The sequence below is a fragment of the Amblyomma maculatum genome, chromosome 11 (genome assembly GCF_055883805.1).
Source record: "Amblyomma maculatum isolate TAMU_Amacu chromosome 11, ASM5588380v1, whole genome shotgun sequence".
Taxonomy (NCBI): domain Eukaryota; kingdom Metazoa; phylum Arthropoda; class Arachnida; order Ixodida; family Ixodidae; genus Amblyomma; species Amblyomma maculatum.
The window spans coordinates 10922168-10940996 of NC_139354.1; the positions used below are offsets into that span (position 1 = coordinate 10922168).

At 45.4% G+C, this 18829-nt stretch overlaps 1 protein-coding gene across 1 annotated transcript; it reads right to left on the reverse strand.

Moving 5' to 3' along the window:
• Window positions 1-1184: 1184 nt before the first annotated feature.
• LOC146172854 (uncharacterized) lies at window positions 1185-16060 on the reverse strand. Its single transcript, XM_084584413.1, has 7 exons — window positions 15978-16060; window positions 14625-15116; window positions 13177-13254; window positions 10821-10877; window positions 8066-8151; window positions 3458-3622; window positions 1185-1252 (listed from the first exon to the last, which is right to left on the reverse strand). The coding sequence occupies exons 1-7, from the start codon at window positions 16058-16060 to the stop codon at window positions 1185-1187; spliced, it is 1029 nt and encodes a 342-aa protein (XP_084440539.1).
• Window positions 16061-18829: the final 2769 nt, after the last annotated feature.

Sequence of the window (18829 nt, forward strand, 5' to 3'; positions counted from 1 at the left end):
CTCTTCGGGCCGCGCGGGTACCGGTGCGAGGATGCCCCAATACCCTTGCGTTTAAAAAGTTTTCTCGCTCTCTCCCCTTCCAACATCTAGCGTACGTCACTCGAACAGTGGTGTTTAGGCGACGCGGCTCCTCTTTCCGCTCACAGCGCGATTGCTAGGTGCAGCGTCTGATGCCGGACGCCTCTGACGTGATCGCTGCGCCGTAGCGCTTCTGCTGGGAAAGCGTCCCCTGCGATGTTTGCCGAGCTGCTTCCGAGGAATCATGCTTCTGCGTGGTGCTATATATATATATGTAAACACACACACACACACACACACACACACACACATATATATATATATATATATATATATATATATATATATATGTGTGTGTGTGTGTGTGTGTGTGTGTGTGTGTGTGTGTGTGTGTGTGTGTGTGTGTGTGTGTGTGTGTGTGTGTGTGTGTGTGTGTGTGTGTGTGTGTGTGTGTGTGTGTGTTTTGCGATCGGAGAGACTGCAGCGTGTAGGCAGGAAACAAGTAAACGGTGCTGCGGCTCGTTTAGTGGGGCCAAAGTGGGGCTAAGTGTGCCGCAACGTTATAAATTTCATTCATGGTTCTATGCTGTGCAGTTAGTTTCACGCCTGCCGTCTGCTCCGGTGAGGCATACGCGTATATCATTAGCGTTATCCTCGTCTCTCGTGCAATTGCCTAATGGGGAGCACATCCTTACGTCACCTGAGTATGTGGTATATCATGCGCACAGGCAGAAATGTCATCGTTGCTTGTAGGCTGCGTCGGTCTGCGTTCAATCCTTGGTAGAGACGCTGCAGCCCTCACTCTGGCTGAGAGCAGAAACAAGATCAATAACCGTTTTGGTCAACCTAGGTTTTTTTAAATGGGCGTTGACGTCTCGTAGCACGTGTGCTTTTTTCGCATTTTGCCTCCGTCGAAACGCGGCATTTGTCTTGTGCTTCCGAAATTGCTGCTGTTATAATCAATGATTTGGTCGATGAGACACAATTTTGACTATAAATTGTGCAAAAACGCCTGCTGCTAGCGTTGTAATAATGTGTATGTATCAATGTTCAGCGAATACCATCTCGAGGCCACACCACGTAAAAAGTATAGAGATGAAGGTCACAGCTCAGTGTGGTTTATAATGCGCGCCATTGTTTTTTTTTTTTTTTCGGGATATGCTTTTTTACCATATGTCGAGTATTTCGTCGTTGTAGTATGGTGCTTCTGCAGTCACGTTCGTCGTATGAATATCTGCGAAAAACAAAGAAAGAAAAAGAACCAGAGTTAGAAGGCCCAGTGGCATTGTGAAATGCTCATAAAAGCCGAAGCTCGGAAGCGTACAAAATCAAATAATGGACAGGACAAAAGGCTACAATTCTAATATAGCAGCTTCTGAATTAAATGAAGCACACAGCAATGCGGCGCATCGCAGATATCACTTTTTCGTTATAGAGAAATTCATGCATGTACTGCCAGGATTTTGGGTTTGGCAGGTGGCTCCGATTGTTGGGCGCGTGCATTGACTCCTCGATAGTAAGCTGGGGTCATAGTGGAGGCTAGGGCAAGCGGGACAAGAGAAGGGGGGGGGGGGGCACATTGATGCACTGTTTAAAATATGAGGACGAAACCACAGCACTCCTGCAGGGTTCTTAAAGTCAAAATAATCTGATTTCAAATACAATTACAATTGTACTTCAAATTTCTTTGTTTGTTTGTTTGTTTTTTTTTTTTTTTTCAATTTAGGATTAAGGTAAAATGGCTGGTTAGAGGGTAGAGTCAATGTTTTGACCTTCAGAATACGTAAGTAGTCTTAAGTACCTTTGTAACTTTTTTTTTTGTTTTGTGCCCGTGATGCGAGGCTCTATACCGGTGTACGCTTTAATACACGAGCTACGACCGATCATTTCGCATTTCAGGGCGTAGGCTTTTAGACTGTGGGCTGTATTACACTGAAATAATAAACCTGTCATGTTTGACCCCATCTTGTCTTTCGTAAATTATTTGGCCTCTGTCGGCTATTGCAAGTTTTTGACTGCGTGTAGGAAACCGTAGGTCAGGCTTTCGCTTGCCCACAACGACATTTGCAGTGTGCGGACATGCGTCGAGTTGCAAAAGCTTGACCATGACAGCAAGAATGCTGGACGAGAGTAACTGAAGGAGCCTGGGCCTACCAACCTATCCAACTTTCGCTACAGGACAACATACACAGAACGAAGATTTTCGCATCATTTTGTATACATTTTCTTTGGCCTTTTTGTCTGTAACTTTTTCACTTTCACTCTTTTGAGCTATTGTGAGCAATGTATTATTGACAATCCAAGGCTGTTTGCCTTACTTCAAACACGCGTATATAAACATATAACGTTAGATTACACGCTAACCGAAGACACCGAGGGTCAGAATAAAATTATCTGATTTGTCAGAACGGTGATGACGTCACATGTAGTGATATGATTGAACCACGGTAGCGGTGTGCTTCTAAGAAAGGAGAACACTCTAGCGGAAAAGGTACTCCCTGAAGAACATTCGTCCAGTGCGAAATATTAGAAGCCTTAACCGTCCTCCTCATGCAAGGGAACGTCAAACATACATTATACATTATAGCTGAACATCTTTCAAATGAGGACTATTAATTAACACTAAAAAGTATATATAATACTTGAGTCTGGTAATCAACCCTGCTAATAAAGATCACTGCTTAGAAAGAGGGGCAATAATATAATAGATGGGCAATAATAATAACATTGCGGCAGTGCTATTTTATCATCTGTTAAGGATATTTAAACGCGTTCCCCGGCTTTTATGTCCTCCGTATGTACGTACAGTCTTCGTCAAAAATCACTAAGCCAGAAAGTTTTTACAGAAATTTGGAGCTCTCACATGGAAAGGATCTTAAAAGGTGAGAACGAGAGTTGGGTCACTGTAGAGATGCTCAGGGTACCAGCGTTTCTATAATTAATTCACTGTGCACGGATCAGAAGAAAGCTTTGCTGCCTGCAGAATAATTCTAACCAGGGTCGTTGTAACTGCGCCATGGTTTTGCCTGCCCTTCTTTCCTCTGTTTCACTACCCCTTGTGTCCCCCTTAAAAGGGCGATGACAGGGTCGACCCGTCTGATGTATTGCAGTTTTATACTTCCGTGAATAATATACAAGTCTGTGATTCTAATAGCAAAAGTTTGAATGCTTAGTGCAGGATACAGGAAATGCTATAGGATTACGCAAGGGGCGCAGTAAAATGTCACCCCTCGGCTCGGCTGACACCTATTATACTAGCCGAGACACGTTTCGGGAGCTCATCTTGTTATTGGTTCATCGTTTAATAGCTGCACAGTGCCGTCGCTACTTCGTGGCTATCACTCGATTTTTGTAGGCTGGAAGTTTCATGACTTAACTCCACATTCTGTTTGCGTGTTCGAAGACCAATGACCAAAAAAAAAAAACACGATAGACTTGCCAGTGCTAGTCAGTTCTTGCAGGGACCCGGCGTGCGAACCGTGGCCAACTTCACTCTGATGACGGTTGTGCAAACGCTGGTCGCCGCCCAGTGTACCACTGCTGTTCTGAGCTGGCGCTTGCACATTGAGTGCCACACCAGAATAACGCTTGGCGAACGCACGATCTGCATTGAAGAGTGGGAGAGGACATAGAAAACTAAGAACGATTCCGGGGGAGGGGGGGGGGGCACTTTTACGTGTGGCAATGTGAAATCATTTCTCTCCTGGGCCTGCTGTGGCGGGCGCCAGCACTGTTACTATGGTAACGCCTGGCGTGTTCAGACATGCCTGGGCATGCAGTGGCGCCATCTACATGAACTCGTATGACTTAGACATACTAACCATAAGTATGACCATGACTAATGCTAACCAGGGTTATGACTAATTAAATCATAATTATCATGATTATTTATCAGTGATTGATTTCTTTATTATCGATCTCTGGATGATTGATTAGTGCGAATGACAATTTCGGGTCTACGAAGCATGAGGTAAGAAATGATTTGGCATTAAAAAAAATCGTTTGAGATCATTGCGGCCACCCGCATTGGGGGAATGCTTAGGCATTGCTCCCCACTAATACCCGCGTGGCGTAACGTTGCACTACACTAGGCCACCGAGACGATGGTAATTTTTGCACCAGCGCACATCTTCTCCCAACGCGCCCAGATAACGCGCCGCCGGTACAGTCTGCTGACTCTCCATGGCGTCACCGTTGTTAGGAGTGCGCCATGCCAGCGCCGGCAGCGGTCACCATGGCAACGAGTTGTGCTACAGGGGTTACTTCCTAAGGAATCACGGGCAGTGACCAAGATGACGAGGGAGAGAAAACGGCACTTTTGACACATCGGTGACCTGCATATTGAGCACGTCCTCGATCTTTGGTGCGACGACCCATACAACATAAAGGCGCCCCTGGGACATCCCGTGGATACGATTATGGGAGATTGGTATGTCCTAGGAAAGTATGAAGAAGTCCCACAAAAATCCCTAAAGCATCCTAAACGAAACAAGTGACTTCCTCAGGACGTCTCAAACAATACCGCCATTGGACATGTTTGGGGTGTTTCGGGAGCTTATTGGGACATTGTTCAGGAGCTTTTCCTAGGATTATTGCTATTCTAGGCCCTCTCTTGCAAAGGCCTTGTAAGAAGCATGCAATTATGTTGTCTGTACAAGCATTGTCGGATGTTCTCCCGAGATAGTTGGGAAGACAAAAGCCCGACAACACTATTGCTTGCCTCTTTTACGTCAGTGAGGTGGAAAAGCCAGGAGATATAGTTCCATTTCATTCCCGCTGACAAAAGACCGAAGGCAATGCAGCTTTGGGTGCAAGAACTGTGGAATGGAAAGCTATATGGTTGTGACGGCGTTCGTTTGTGGCATTTTAACGTGGATACGATGCCATTCTTCCAGCTAAGCACTATGTGTCATCGTAGCTTTATTTTCTTTCAATTAATTGTGGCATGGTCTATTTATTTCAGTCCCAATGCATCCGTAACGCTCGTAAAACACATTTTCGTAGACCAAGCTGGAATTAAGCTGCAGACATTTTTTAAGCGAAAGCTTCACTACGCCAGCTTTTCGAGCCATCGGCATTACCAGTCCCTCAATCTCCATTGACCTTGACAATACTGCGCCTTCCCTTTCTTATAAACCAATTTACAATGGAAGCGAAAGCTTCATTAAGCTAGGTATAGCAGGCCTTCGTGTGACACTAAATTTGCCCTTCAAGTGACCTTGACCTAATTAAGTGTGAGTGTGCCCGATTTCGGGGTGTTTCCGCAAATGTATATCGCGCCTTCATTTCACTAAAACCTAACTTAAACGGAGAGGCCGCCCCGCGGTGGTGCAGTGGTAGGACGCCCGACTACTGCGCCGAAGTACCCGGGTTCGAATCCGGCCGCCGGCGGCTGCGTTTCGATGGAGGCGAAACGAAGTGTCAACCGTATGCTGTGCGGTGTCAGTACACGTTAAAGGTCCCCAGGTGGTCGAAATTACTCCGGAGCCCTCAACTACGGCACCCCTTTTTCTCAATCCGCTTTCACTCCCACCTTCGTCTCCTTCCTTACGGCGCGATTCAGGTGTCCATGGAACAAGTGTGACAGATCTCGCGCCTTTACTTTCCTGTGAATCAATTATTATTATTAACGGAGAGGCATCCGTGTGCTGTGCGATGTCCGCGCACGTTAAAGATTCTTAGGTGGTCAAAATGATATTTTACAGCAAAATATCAAACCAAGGGAACCGAAGTGGCGATAGATGGACCCTTTAAAAAATTATGGAGACACTTGAGCTCCGCCTTCAAGGCTGCCAGCCCACATATAATGCCCCGTTCTAACCAAGCCATGTGAACGTGCCTGCGTGGCCTGGGGGTAACGTGAATACAAGAGTCCTAGCAGGCTAATTCTGACATCATCCTCCCATATACGAAAGGAGAGGCTCGAGTTGGTGCCAAACGTAATTTCAAGCAGCGCTATGTCCAGTCAGCGCTCGACCAGTTCAGCTGCCACCTACCAGCGACATGCTCGTGATTTTTCGCTCACAAGGCCAAGCCGGTGCAAGATCTCCGGTGAAAGGGGTGTTTAACGCTATCGCGTTAGAAGTGGAGGCCAGTGGGAACGAAGGAAATAAAACGGCGAGGACCTCACCGGAGCTTGCCGGCTAAGGGTATGTTTTACATAATAAAAGCCATTGATTAATTTTACCATCCCGCGTTCCACTCCTGGAAATTAAATTAACGGCAAATGAAAGCAGCGACAGAAAACCGCATCCTCTACAGGGTCTTGAATATTTGGGGGCTGGGATTTAAAAAAAAAAATGCTATGCAAAATCTACTACCCCATTCGAGATGAAATAACGTTCACAAAGTAGCAAAATATCGTCTACGTTATCTGATAAGTGATTCAACATTGGTACTTGCCTAGATTTTCCGAAATCGAGGAAAAACTGCTCTCGGCGGCGTGCACAATTTTCGCAGAAGAGAGTCGAAAAGCTATTTTGACATGATACGTCATCTGTCGATCAGTGAGACAAGCTCCAACCCGGCCGTTGGCGCGCTTGCCTTGCTGCCCGACAGATGACGCATCATGTCAAAATAGCTTTTCGACTCTCTTCTGCGAAAATTGTGTACGCCGCCTAGAGCAGTTTTTTCTCGATTTCGGAAAATCTAGGCAAGTACCGATGTTGAATCACTTATCAGATAACGTAGACGATATTTTGCTACTTTGTGAACGTTATTTCAGCTCGAATGGGGCAGTAGATTTTGCATAGAAATTTTTTAAATCCCAGCCCCGAAATATTCAAGACCCTGTATATTCGAGCCGTTGCGCCTCCGATGGTGCACGCATACAGTCCCCGCCGCAAAGCAAGTGAGCAAGGTTGTCACAGAGAGGTCTTCTGCAGAGCGCGCGAAGGGAAATGATACACCAGGTGTCGAACTACACGGTGTGTGGTCAAAGCATTATGAGAATATATATAAAAAGGCGCTTAGAACAATGTGCTAACATTGAACGCCTGCACTTCGTCTGGTATCAGTGAGTACGATTTCAGTCTTCAGGCGTGTTTTTGACGCAGAAAATTGCTGTGCAGACTATAAAGTGATCATACCCTACAAGGGAATGATGGCCGACATAGTGGACAAGACGGTACACACGAAAGATCGCAACAAAAACATTTCGCTGCGTATGTGTAGGTTCTGTATACACGTGTGTTGTCTTTTGCTCTGCGGCCATTAAGTCTAGTAGCTCACCCGCGCCTCCATCTCTGTTCTTGGGCCTAAAGGTTTAATCTAATACGTTTTATGATGTGATAACCTCATATAGAATTTATCACCATATGTCCTACAAATATCACGCATATTCCGCGTATATGATATGATTGAGTTGTATGATATTGGGATATCAGTGCATGATAAAGCCTGTATATGTTATGCATCATACAACTTTTTAGTAGGGTTGATGTTCATTGGCCCAGTTGTTTCTTACTGCGAAAGCAATACCACGATAGCCAAAGCGAGACCTCGGGTGGCCGCAGCATACGCCGTGAAGAGGAGGCAGCTACACCGCGAAGAGGCGTAGCTACGGTCTCCTCATAAATAAATCAGCCTGCCATGACATTTGAATTCACGTTACCCATGTGCCACGGGCAGAAGCTGCCAACTGGGGTAGCTCCTTTCATATGGGAGGGTGATATCAGAATCAGCCTGCCAGAACCGTTTGCATTCTCGTTACCCCTACGACACGCAGGCACGTCCACACGGATTGGTTGAAGCGTGACCTTATAGGTGGGCTGGTAGCTTACGCTCTCGCGTCATACCCTTAAAGGATGAGCTTAAGTGTCCACAATAATGTAGCACCTTACACCGATAGGGCGGATAGCGGAATAGTGTAGCATGCAAAAGAAGCTTCCGCCGTTGCTTTCGCAAAGGGTTAACCAGAGCTAAACTACAACTAATTTTTCCGACCATGATTTTACTTCACCGTAACACAGACAAAATATTCTTCAACTGCAATCCTTTCGCTCGATTATGACGTAGATTACTAAAGGAAGTATAGCCGTAAACTTACTTCCGTAGACCAGGGTCACAGCGACGACAAGCACTGCCAGGCCGAGTAGTGCGAGTGAGCAGCAAACACGCACGCAGAACTTGGCGCTGAAACAACAACAAACAAATGCTTTGGTTAGCAGCTTGGCTCATTCGGAAATGCCAAATTTTCAATCACCCTTCAAGATAGCTGCATACTTAGCTTGACATCGACAAATTAACAAAGACTAACAAGAATGGTAACGCGCTATACTTTCTTGTTTGCCTCCGTTAACTGTGCCTCTGTCGACCTAAGCACCACAACTAAAACGAAAATAACGAAGTTCCAACTAGTCCACTCACAAGCAATTCTTGAGGCAACTAGGTTTGGCACAAAGGGGGGCAAATAGAGAGGTTTAGAATAGGGGTATCCGTTATCCGCTGCAACCCGCTTCCGCTGGGAGGAAGCTGTGCATGCTCAGATGACCACGAGGGGCGCACACTGTTACGTGCGTGCGCAGTTGGTTTCATGCGCGTACGAATCACGCACATGTGCAGCTTTGTGGGACACCTTTTAATTGTGAGGCCACTGTGGGATATTGCAAGATACTGTTATGCACATATACTGATTAGAATGGTCAAAGCTTACGATGTGTGCCAAAATCTTTGTTAAAGTTTGTCCTGCCCTCAGAACGAGTAATTGAGACCACTATCGAAAACTCAATGTGGCTAATAAATGAATGTTAATGGTAACTAAAAGCCGACCGAGGGAGGATTGGCGGTTTCATTAATTATTATTTGAATTTATGCAATACATAAAAATTGTGTTCAAAAAATTTATCAAAATTTCGCGGAATTTCCGGGTATGGTATACAGATCGCGGATCGCGCTATGCTACACCTCTCTAAAATGGGGCCGACCTTTTTCTCACAGTGGGCTTGGAGAAGTAATTTCAATAAAAAAGCATCAGCGTATAGCAATGTCACATGATCTGTTTATGATATTTGCATGTGCCACATGAAAAGTCATGCGATTCATTTCAGTGTCTGCAAAATTGTGACATGCTCTAATAACCTTATTTGTATATCACTAATAACGCTTGACCAGTGTAATGTACCCCTATTACAAACATACTTAGCATGTATCACGCATTTGTCTTTTTTAATGATTTACAGCATCAATCCGCTCTTAAAGATGCATTGATCACAACACCAAAATAAGTTTCATACCGCACCGATTACTCATATCATCTTTTCTAGCGCTTCTTTAACACACAAGGGACAATAGATAAAGGAGGAACACATAAGAACAAGACGTACGCTAGCGTCCGTCCTGTTCTTATGTGTTAGAAGCGCTAGAAAAGATGATTTCAAATGCTTTCCAACTCGCCCAAGTTTCCGCCTGATTACTCATAATTGGCTTTCCTCATGGCTTAACAACAGCCTGACTAAACTATTTCACTTCAAGAACATCGGCGAAGTGGAACTACCTACCACCAAATATTGTAGCTGTAAATGACATTTATGAGTTGAAAACAAACAAAAATGAAACAAAATAACAAAATTGTTATCATTGCATTACAGTATACCGTAGCCACTGTTGGTTCAATTCTTTTTGAACATGCGTATTATTTCGATTCCTTACCTTCTTATATTTATAGCCGTCTGCAATCACACACAGTGGCCGTTTTCAATGTTTCTACTGTTATCTATTTCATACTTTTGTGTTTACATGTTACAACCTTTTGGATGGTTTTTGTGAAGTTATTTCTGTTTTGTTGCGTTGACGTTCTTAATTACTTTATTGTTTCGTATTTTCAAGCCATGTATTTTCTTGTCAGTTGTCGCAGTCATGCGTATATCTTTTGTTTTCGGCGTGTGTGTATGCGGTGTCCCCCTTTTCTTACCAATTTCTTTCCACGTATATCTACCGCTCCACACAGTAATTCCTTGTGCGGCATGATGATATCGGATATAATAATAATAATAGGTGTCGCTGAGAATAGCATTTCATGAACGTCGCTTCCCCTTTTTAAGCGCAGTAGAATAATAGAACACTCTTCTCACTATTATGTGATTTAACTGTTCAGCATTGAACACTAGTTTTTAGCCAGTCAACTTACAAATTAGCTGAGAATTTGTGTTATGCCCAACAATGAACAAAATTCTACAACAAAGCATGACGTCACTAAAATGCGCGGCATGATTGAAAGATGTGATAACGAGTACCTCTCCTGCGAGGTTTATTTTTTGTGGTTCAAAAGAGTTCAGTAATGTATGTTTATTTATTCATGTTTTTATTATTTTTTTTTGTGATTTTCATCATATTATTGTGTACAAACAATGGTTTAAGCGATTAAATAAGCCGCATAATGTACTAGATAATGTTTTCTTTCGGAATCAATAGCCAGTTACTGAACATTCTGCTACGCCCAGAAAACGGCAAAGGATTGTAAGTTCTGGTTATTATTATTATTATTATTATTATTATTATTATTATTATTATTATTATTATTATTATTATTATTATTATTATTATTATTATTATTATTATTATTATTATTATTATTATTATTATTGTTATTATTATTATTACTATTATTATTATTATATGAAAAGCAAGAGAACAGCTAAGCGGGCACGCATACACTCTGCTTCGCCGTTTTTCGGTTCAACTTTTCAAACGTAGTTTGCATGCGTAATCCGTGCCGCAAAGCCATTTTGGTTAAAAAAAAGGTGTCGGGATAGTTAGTGCTGGTTTTTGTTGTAGTGTGCAGTATCATTGCTGAGGTTGCTTACGGGTTTTTCCGGGCTCTCCGCCGAAGTGTGGTGTAGAAATGGTCGCTATCGACTGACCTGCAACAGTGGGAAAAGAAATGCTCCTTTGTAAAAATATGACGAGCGACAGAATTTTTTTTTCTTGAGTCGCAATGTTTCGCGAAGTGACATGAAAAATTATGATAAAAAAAAAGTGTCATTCGGTATGATAACAAATTGAGCGAAGCAACAACGTGACAGCCATAAAATGAATGTGAAGAACACACCGACCTTCCAATCTTAGGGCGGAATTCGAATCGTAAAGTCAGATGGGATTTTTCAGTGCCTCTTGAGCTAAAGAAAAAAAAAAAAAGTCGATTTTGCAAACGTGAGGAGGATGAAAGCGAGCATTGAAATCTTGAAATGAAGGCATCTGTCTTCGGTTTCTGAAAACAGTCACAACATGTGAGAGGCGGCAAAAGCCATATGCTTTCAAATCCCCCTAGAGCCTTCGCGCTTGGCATTTGAATATATTTTCGCGTGACAAATATCGTGGGTTCCCGTTCAACAGGCACAGTGATCTCGTTGCCCGATTCAAATGATCCGACGTAGCAACGCTGGAAGATTGAGGTACAAGAAAACAGAACAGATAGACTGTAGGGTCTTCTGTTACATCGTGATCGCCTAACCCCATAAGCCGTCCTAGTAAACGAGTGGTTACTATAAAAAAAGTGCTATCTGCCGTCAAAGGTCGTCCTGTCTTGTTTCTTCGTCTTCGTCCCGGGAACCAGACTGGATTCTAAGATCAAATATTTTAAAGCGACTGCGTGAAATGATACGCTCTGCAGAAAGTCTGGTGCCAGAGTGGCCGGCATTCTCGGCACGGGTGTCGTGAGAGAAAAATCACGAGCCACCCGCTGACAGGGGGTACTTGGCAGGTGACATGGTAGGGTGCTGATATGTCGTCGTGTTGAGTGACGTGATGAAAACACGTGACATGTCCGAACTGATAGGAGCTGTCCATTGGGCAGCTCATTTCAGATGGGGGGATGGGATGGTAAACTATAACTTTGGACGCTTGGATCTTGAGTCGCACTAACCAGCTCGTAGACCCCGGAGGCAAGTTCATGCGGTTTGGCTAGACCAATTTTGTATCTATGTCGAGTGAACTTTCACATAATTAGGTAGCCTACGACTGTGTACTAATGAGTACCCGCGCCAAAATAGAGGCACAATTTAAGGAACTAGGGATTGAGGAAGCAACAAAAAGCGCGTACGCAAGCTAGGATCTGAAAGGGGAGCCTTAGATGGGAGCCAATGACGTCGTCGCTTCTACACTTAAAGCCCAAACTTAAGCGCACGTCCCCCTATCAGATAAGCCAGTAATAAATGCATGAAAACCTCTATGGGCGCTGTTACGGTCGGCGCGCTGCCCCTCGGTAGCGTTGGCCTGGCGACTCCGTGGACGGCGGACGGCATCAAAGGTGCCAGCAAAGACGAGGCGTCTTTTAACGAAACAACCTTTACTGTAACATCAGGAAGAAACGGGCAGTGAAGCTGACCCGGAGAGATTACAGACACTCTCACACAGCTGGTGTCTAGCGTCGTGCCAACGGCGCGTCAAAGTAGTCTCTATCTCAGGCTCTCAGCGGAGTCGGCCGCTGCTTTTTATAGGTTTTCCCGTTCACAGGGAAAGGGTAAACACTCACAGGAAAGGGAGAGCCAAACATGTTGGTTCACGACGAATGACTCAATCGCAGGTGTTCCGACCTCATCTCCTCCACCTCCTGCAGACAGGAGAGGGCGACGCACTTTCCCTCGATCTCCAGGCTTGGCCAGCTTTTGCACACACACGCACGCACACACATTTGGCGCGTGGCAGGAACACGCTGAGACTTGTCGGCGGGAGGAAGCGTTGCGCGGCCGATGAACGGCGCCGAAATGGCCGATCCACTCGCGGTTCTGCCTGTTGCTATGCGGTGGCCGCGTCAGCTGTCCCACTCGTCGGTGGAGAAACGTAACAGCGCGCATTTGTAGTTTACCCTACGACCAAATTTCCGATAATCTCTCTAAAACAGCGGGAAACGGCTAGTAGTGAGTTACATGACTTAGATGCTCGTAGGACATCCCGGAAGTGCCACTGGGAACATCGGTGCCAAACTGAGCCAGAGCTCATTTGGTTTGACCAATCCGTCATGGGCTTGTCGGAGCGATTCCGCACTGGAAGCGTCTGTCAGGATTTCTAAAGGAGTGAGCGGTTTCCAAAGTAAGCCTAAATTTGCACGCTGTGGAAAAAAAAATTGCAATAAACAATAGATGCAGCCGCCAAGCTTTCTGTGTGCACACCAATAGTTCCCAGGCCCCAAAGAGTTCAAAAGCAAATGCTCCATGTTCTCACCTTGTATCGGAGGCAAACACGGTAGCAATCTGGTTTTCGGCATAGCTTGCATATGGGGGCGCACGATATTCCTCTTCCCTGGAATCAGGTTTAATATAGCTCCGAGTTAGATAAATTTTGCATACAAAAGGCTTCGTTATTTATTTAATAATCTTTTTATCTTTTTTTTTTTTCAGGTGTATGACTTGGCCACTCAGTTATTCGGGTTCGGTACCTAAGGTGGCGGTCCAATCCCAGTGGCGGCATCTGCGTATTGTTTCTTCTCAGATGCGACCGCAGCGGTCATTGCCAAATCCGTAACCTCGGGCACAACAATAGAAATCCACGAATAATGAGGATCGCGGTGAATATGGTAAAGCAGAAAAAAAAAATACTTCGACTTTTAAATGCGAACCTTGAAAGAAAGCGGAGACGAAAAAGAGTGGAGTAGTGTAAGCCAGAATCGATACTAGCAAAAGGAAACTTGTCTCTGGAAACGCTCATGATCATCTCCTCGGTGCCGTTTCAGTCTCCATTCCTCGAACTTGGGACGGGATTTGGGGAGCCTAGCGGCTCCATCACGCTGCTCTAAATCCAGTGCTCAAGGATGGGAAAAGAAGGATGCTACGCAGTTTCCGTTTTTTTTTTCTTTCATGTGAGTAGCAGAAGCTAGGACAAATACATTGATGTAAGCCCCTGAACTAAGCCTCTGACTGAAAGCCATTGTCCTAACAATGTAGGGATCTCGAGAAAGAAACATTGCGCTTGCACAATTCATAATTTGTAACAACAAAATTTGTAAGAAATTTCTATAGTAACATCACAAAGTTTGTGTAGTTTACACAGAAAAGTACTTCAGAGCTACAGCCTACAAAAAGGACAGGAAAAAGCTACAGAACTAGAGAGGGGGTTGGGTGGCATGCTCCTGGTCCTACGGAGCTGGGAATCGGCGGGGGTTCGCCTGCCACCGGGGGTTGTACGGGATGTAGGCCGTCATTGCACTCGCCACCGCTTCGGTGGAGGACGACGGATATTGCGACGCGCGTCTTTCTCTCTCGCTCTTTTTTTTCTTTCATCTCTATCTTTTTCTCTGTCTGCACGAGGCAGCGGAGGTAGCGAGAGCCAGTAGCAGGCCTGCGCATTTTTCTTCCCTACTTCCTACAGTCGCAATAAACAAACAAACTAACTAACCAACAAACAAAAAACAGAACTAGAAATGAGGTAGTACAGAGCGAGAGAAAATTCGGGCGTTACGACTGAAATACAGAACATTTTGTCGTATTTTAACATGGTTATACAGCTTTCTTTTTTCAATTGGGAATGACATTGGATGAGTCACCATCTATGTTCAGAGGGTGATAAACAGCAACTTTATGGGTCGAATTATGTCCGCCTCACCCTCTGAGCCCCCCATAGAAGTCCACTTGGCGTAACAACTGCAAGGATGACGGATATCGTGTGAAGCTTACACGTTTGCCTCCGCTGATTTCAGAAGTTCCTTGATGACGTTGTTCAGCTCGTCTTTCTCTCGCACCATGGACGGTGTTATCCTAGGCTGCCTAGAGGAATGAGCTTCTCCATGTTCCCAATGGATGTGCGCGTTATTCCTTTGCTCTTTCACAGGCTCGATGTTCAGTAGCGAAGGCACGGGGCTCAGCTGCCTGGACGTGACGGGGCTGTTTCGCTTAGACGTCCATGGGCTGCCTACTGGGGACATCGCCGGGACATACTTTGACGAATCCGTACTGGGGTGCTTAGAGGTGGTTGGGCTGTTCTTCGACGGAGCGGGGCTCACTTTCTTTGGCGTTGACTGCGCAGTCTTTTTTGACGGCCTCGGGCTCGGTCTCCTGGATAACGCCGGGCTGACTGGCTTCGATGGCACCGGAGTATGCCTACCAATCGCTGCTAGAACCGTGGCCTTAGCCCGGCGGCCTATTGATTCAGCGGATAACGTAGGGCTCCTGTAAAAAAAAAAGAGATGCACTGTGACAATGTGTATACCTCATTATAGGAATGAATAACTATATGCTGCAAAGATACGCAGAATGCCTTAGAGAGTGAAAAGTGGATGCTAAAGCGCAAGACGAAGAGCACACATGCACGATAAATGTTTATACTAGCAGCAAATACGTGTTTTATTTCAACGTTAAAAACAATGGCGTTGAAATAAAGCTCCTTTGTTAATAGTAAGCACTTGTCGTGTGTGGTCCACCCTCAGGGTGCTCTACCTTTTGCGCTTTAGCATCCATTATGGATTTTTACCAATAGGACTAAGTTTTTGCACTACTTGTTTCCCTTTCGCATGAGAAGTCCTTCATTAACCGAACCAGTTAGCTTCGAGGATTTAGCAGGTTTACTTGATCGTAATAACAGTCGCAGTTGAAACTGATGGAACATCGGCGACTCGGGTTATTATGCGCCACACTCGAGGCGATGCAGGTAGTTATAGTAATGGCTGAAACGGTAACTATAAGGTAGTAATGGATATTGAAACTGAAAACTATGGGGTTTAAATTCGTATAAACTGGTAATTTTTACTAAAAAGCGACTGCCTAAGACTTCCTCGACTTTTTATAGACACTATAGTCATCCTTTAGACATCGAGTTTTGTCTATAGACAATATATAGCTTATCTATTGACAGAAGTTTAAAGTACCCGGAATGACTTTTTATCTATAGAAAATCCATAAACTATCTATATACAAAAGTTCATATCTGGAATATTTCCTTTTAGTTATAGACAGTCGATAGTTTGTCTATAGCCAAAATGTTAAAATTGCCCTGAAGTTATATAATTACAAGCCTAAGGCTTTTTCACCGACCGATGCGATGCAGGTGAGGAGGTGCTGTGGGACTTTTCTTCAAGCTTCTGGGCGACGATTGCCGCGATGTCCGCATCTGGCATCTCCACGGCCGACCCGGTGTTCGGCGCGAAGGTGCTGGCACGCCGGAGCAGGGCGCGGCTCTCCTCATCTTTGATTGATTCACTGTAAAAAAGAAAAAAAATACAGAAGTCCCAGGCGCTGTGTGTTAGCGAGAGCTAGCGGTTGATAAACAACGTTTCACGCACAGTAGGACTATGTAAGGAAAATTAAAGGAGTATGGAAGACGACCAGCAACCAGAAGGCTCTGCCGGTGAGCTTGGCTCCAGAACGGAGAATACCAAGGCGAACGTAAGCGAGGTTTCGAAGTTACGTATAGGCCACCCCCTGTTTCTTGCATGCTGCACTGCCGCTGGAGTAGCGCATGTATCTATAAGTATGGTGGGCGAAGCCCGCAAGTGGCGCGATGGAGTCATCGCTCTGCCCTGCAGCCCGACAAGTGCGCGCATATCCTGGCGGCCCATCCCGTTCAAATTACGTTTTTAAAGCGATGGCGTTTTCCAGAAACCCGGGCGATATCAGAGCTTTGAGCAAAAATAAATGACCAAGGCTCCGGCAGGTGGTAGTTATCACGTGACGAGATCGGACACAAATTGGTCGGCGTGATGCATAGCGTCATAAAACTATATGACATTGTAGGAACTGCCAACGCGGGTAGCTGGTTTCAGATAGGAAACTAACTCACCGATACTTTTTCATTGCGGGTGGGACACACTGCTTCTAGGCCATGCAGGCTCGTTAGTACATTGTTTAGTGAAAGTTATCTATAAGTTATGTTGTCTTTGACATAATGTGGCAGCTTGGGACTTTCATGCTGATAAGATGTGTGAGATAATAGAGAAAGAGTGAACGGTTAGTAATAAAACAGTATCAGAATGAGTTGACGCTAACGAGGATTCGCGAGGGGAGCCCTAGACGGAAGCTATCAACTCTGACGTGTTATTCTTTTAAATGCGGAGATTACGTAATCGTCCCACAATTATTTTTCTGCTAAAATCAACCCGGAGCGCGCTTTCATATGGAGAAATACCTAAAGGGAGCCTCATTTCTTGCACTTCCTTTTAATGGTCAAATTTCCTTGCAGAATTAATGCCATTTAATGCGATCAATTGACTCAGTTGCGGCGAGTTTTCAAGACACGCTGTGCTGCGGCCGTAGTAAAGCTGACTGTATTTGCATAAACAGACAGTACGTTCTATTCAGGCGGGAAAATTTAAGCATGTTTTTGAACATCGGTTGCTGACAGTGAGTATCCATTGCATTGCTGGCAATAATACATTCCGCAGTCTTGGAGATATATAAATTCCTAGAGGGTAAGGATTGCGAATTTCGCCCTTCGGAAAGCCCCACCGTGGTTGCGAAGCGGTTAGGACACCAGACTACTTCACGGAGTACCAAGGTTCGAACCCGACCTCCGGCGGCTTCGTTTCGAGGGGCGTGAAAAAGGAGAAGCGTCCGTGTGCTGTGCGATTTTAGTGCATGTTAAAGAGCCGCAGATGGTAGAAGTTATTCAGCAGCCCTCCACAAAGGAAGATTTTAAGGTGAAAGCCTTTATGACTCGCCTGCGTGTCCGTCCGTGCGTCCACGACAAGTGTCCCGCTTCTTGGCGAGATTCCGCAAAATACCGCCGGATTCCACTTGTCAGTCATCCTGATTGCTTCATCAAAAAAAAACTAAAATCCTGTCTGGATCGGGAATCGAACCTCCAACCCTGGGATCCCCAGCAGAGCGCTTCAGCCAACTGCCCCACGCCCGGGATCCTGAAACGTTTATCAGAATTCTCCTTGTCTACCGTGAGGATGATAGTAGCGGGATTCCGCGAGTGACCGATACTGCGTCTTTGCTTTCCTGTAAACCAATTATGAAACGCCGGTGAACTTTGATGCTTTGAACGGAGTTCTGGTTGTGTTCAATGATAATGATGAAAAACATTTAATTTACATACAGGGAGACTACGGCAGGGGTCCTCCAGGGGCCGCCGGCCCCTTAAAATGACTAGGCGGCCCCCCTTACGGGAGCCCGTTGGCTCCGGCGGCGGCCCGGGCCCACTCGACCAATATTCGTTGCACCGTCAGGTCAGAGCAGCCGAGCAGGACCGCCTCCCAGTCCTCCCGGAAAGAGTTGGATGGGGGGGGGGGGGGGGGGGGGGGTAGATTGTCTTTTTTTTTTTTACATACCCATATCAAATGGAAAATGTCCGAGGACTTTTCTTCGCAGTGCGGACATTTCCCGTGCTAGTGGGGTCAAACTATTTTAATACTTTGCTTTATTACTACTTTGCTACTTTGCTCTATTTTAATACTGCCGGGCACAGCAAAATTTTGGTGTAAAGGCCCTTGCAGGGCTTAGGATAGATTGATTACCTGGACTGATGGAACTGAATGATTTCTTGGAAAGTGTAGGCGGTATTGGGTTCGGAGTCCGGATCGGTGGTTTGGTGCGCGGAAAGTGAGCGCGCGTGCGGCGGCATCGGCCGTTTCGTTTCCCTCGAGGCCAGTGTGATCCGAAGTCCAGATAATCGTTCGTTGCGCGGGGGTATCGTGATAGTCACTGTTTTGCAAAATTTTTCTGGCGAAGTACGATATATACCTTTACTCAATATTGCTTGTGTTCAACAAGGGTTCCATGATGTACCGTTCGCAGGAGCAGCGTTCAGGCTTTCGCATTTCTTCAATGTAGGGGGAGGTGGTGAATGTAGGGGGAGGTGGCTGATCCTAGCCGTGATGGGGCTGGGACAGGTAGGTCACCGCCGCTTGCGGCGGGGGTTAGCCTGCCACCGAACTTTTATCTGT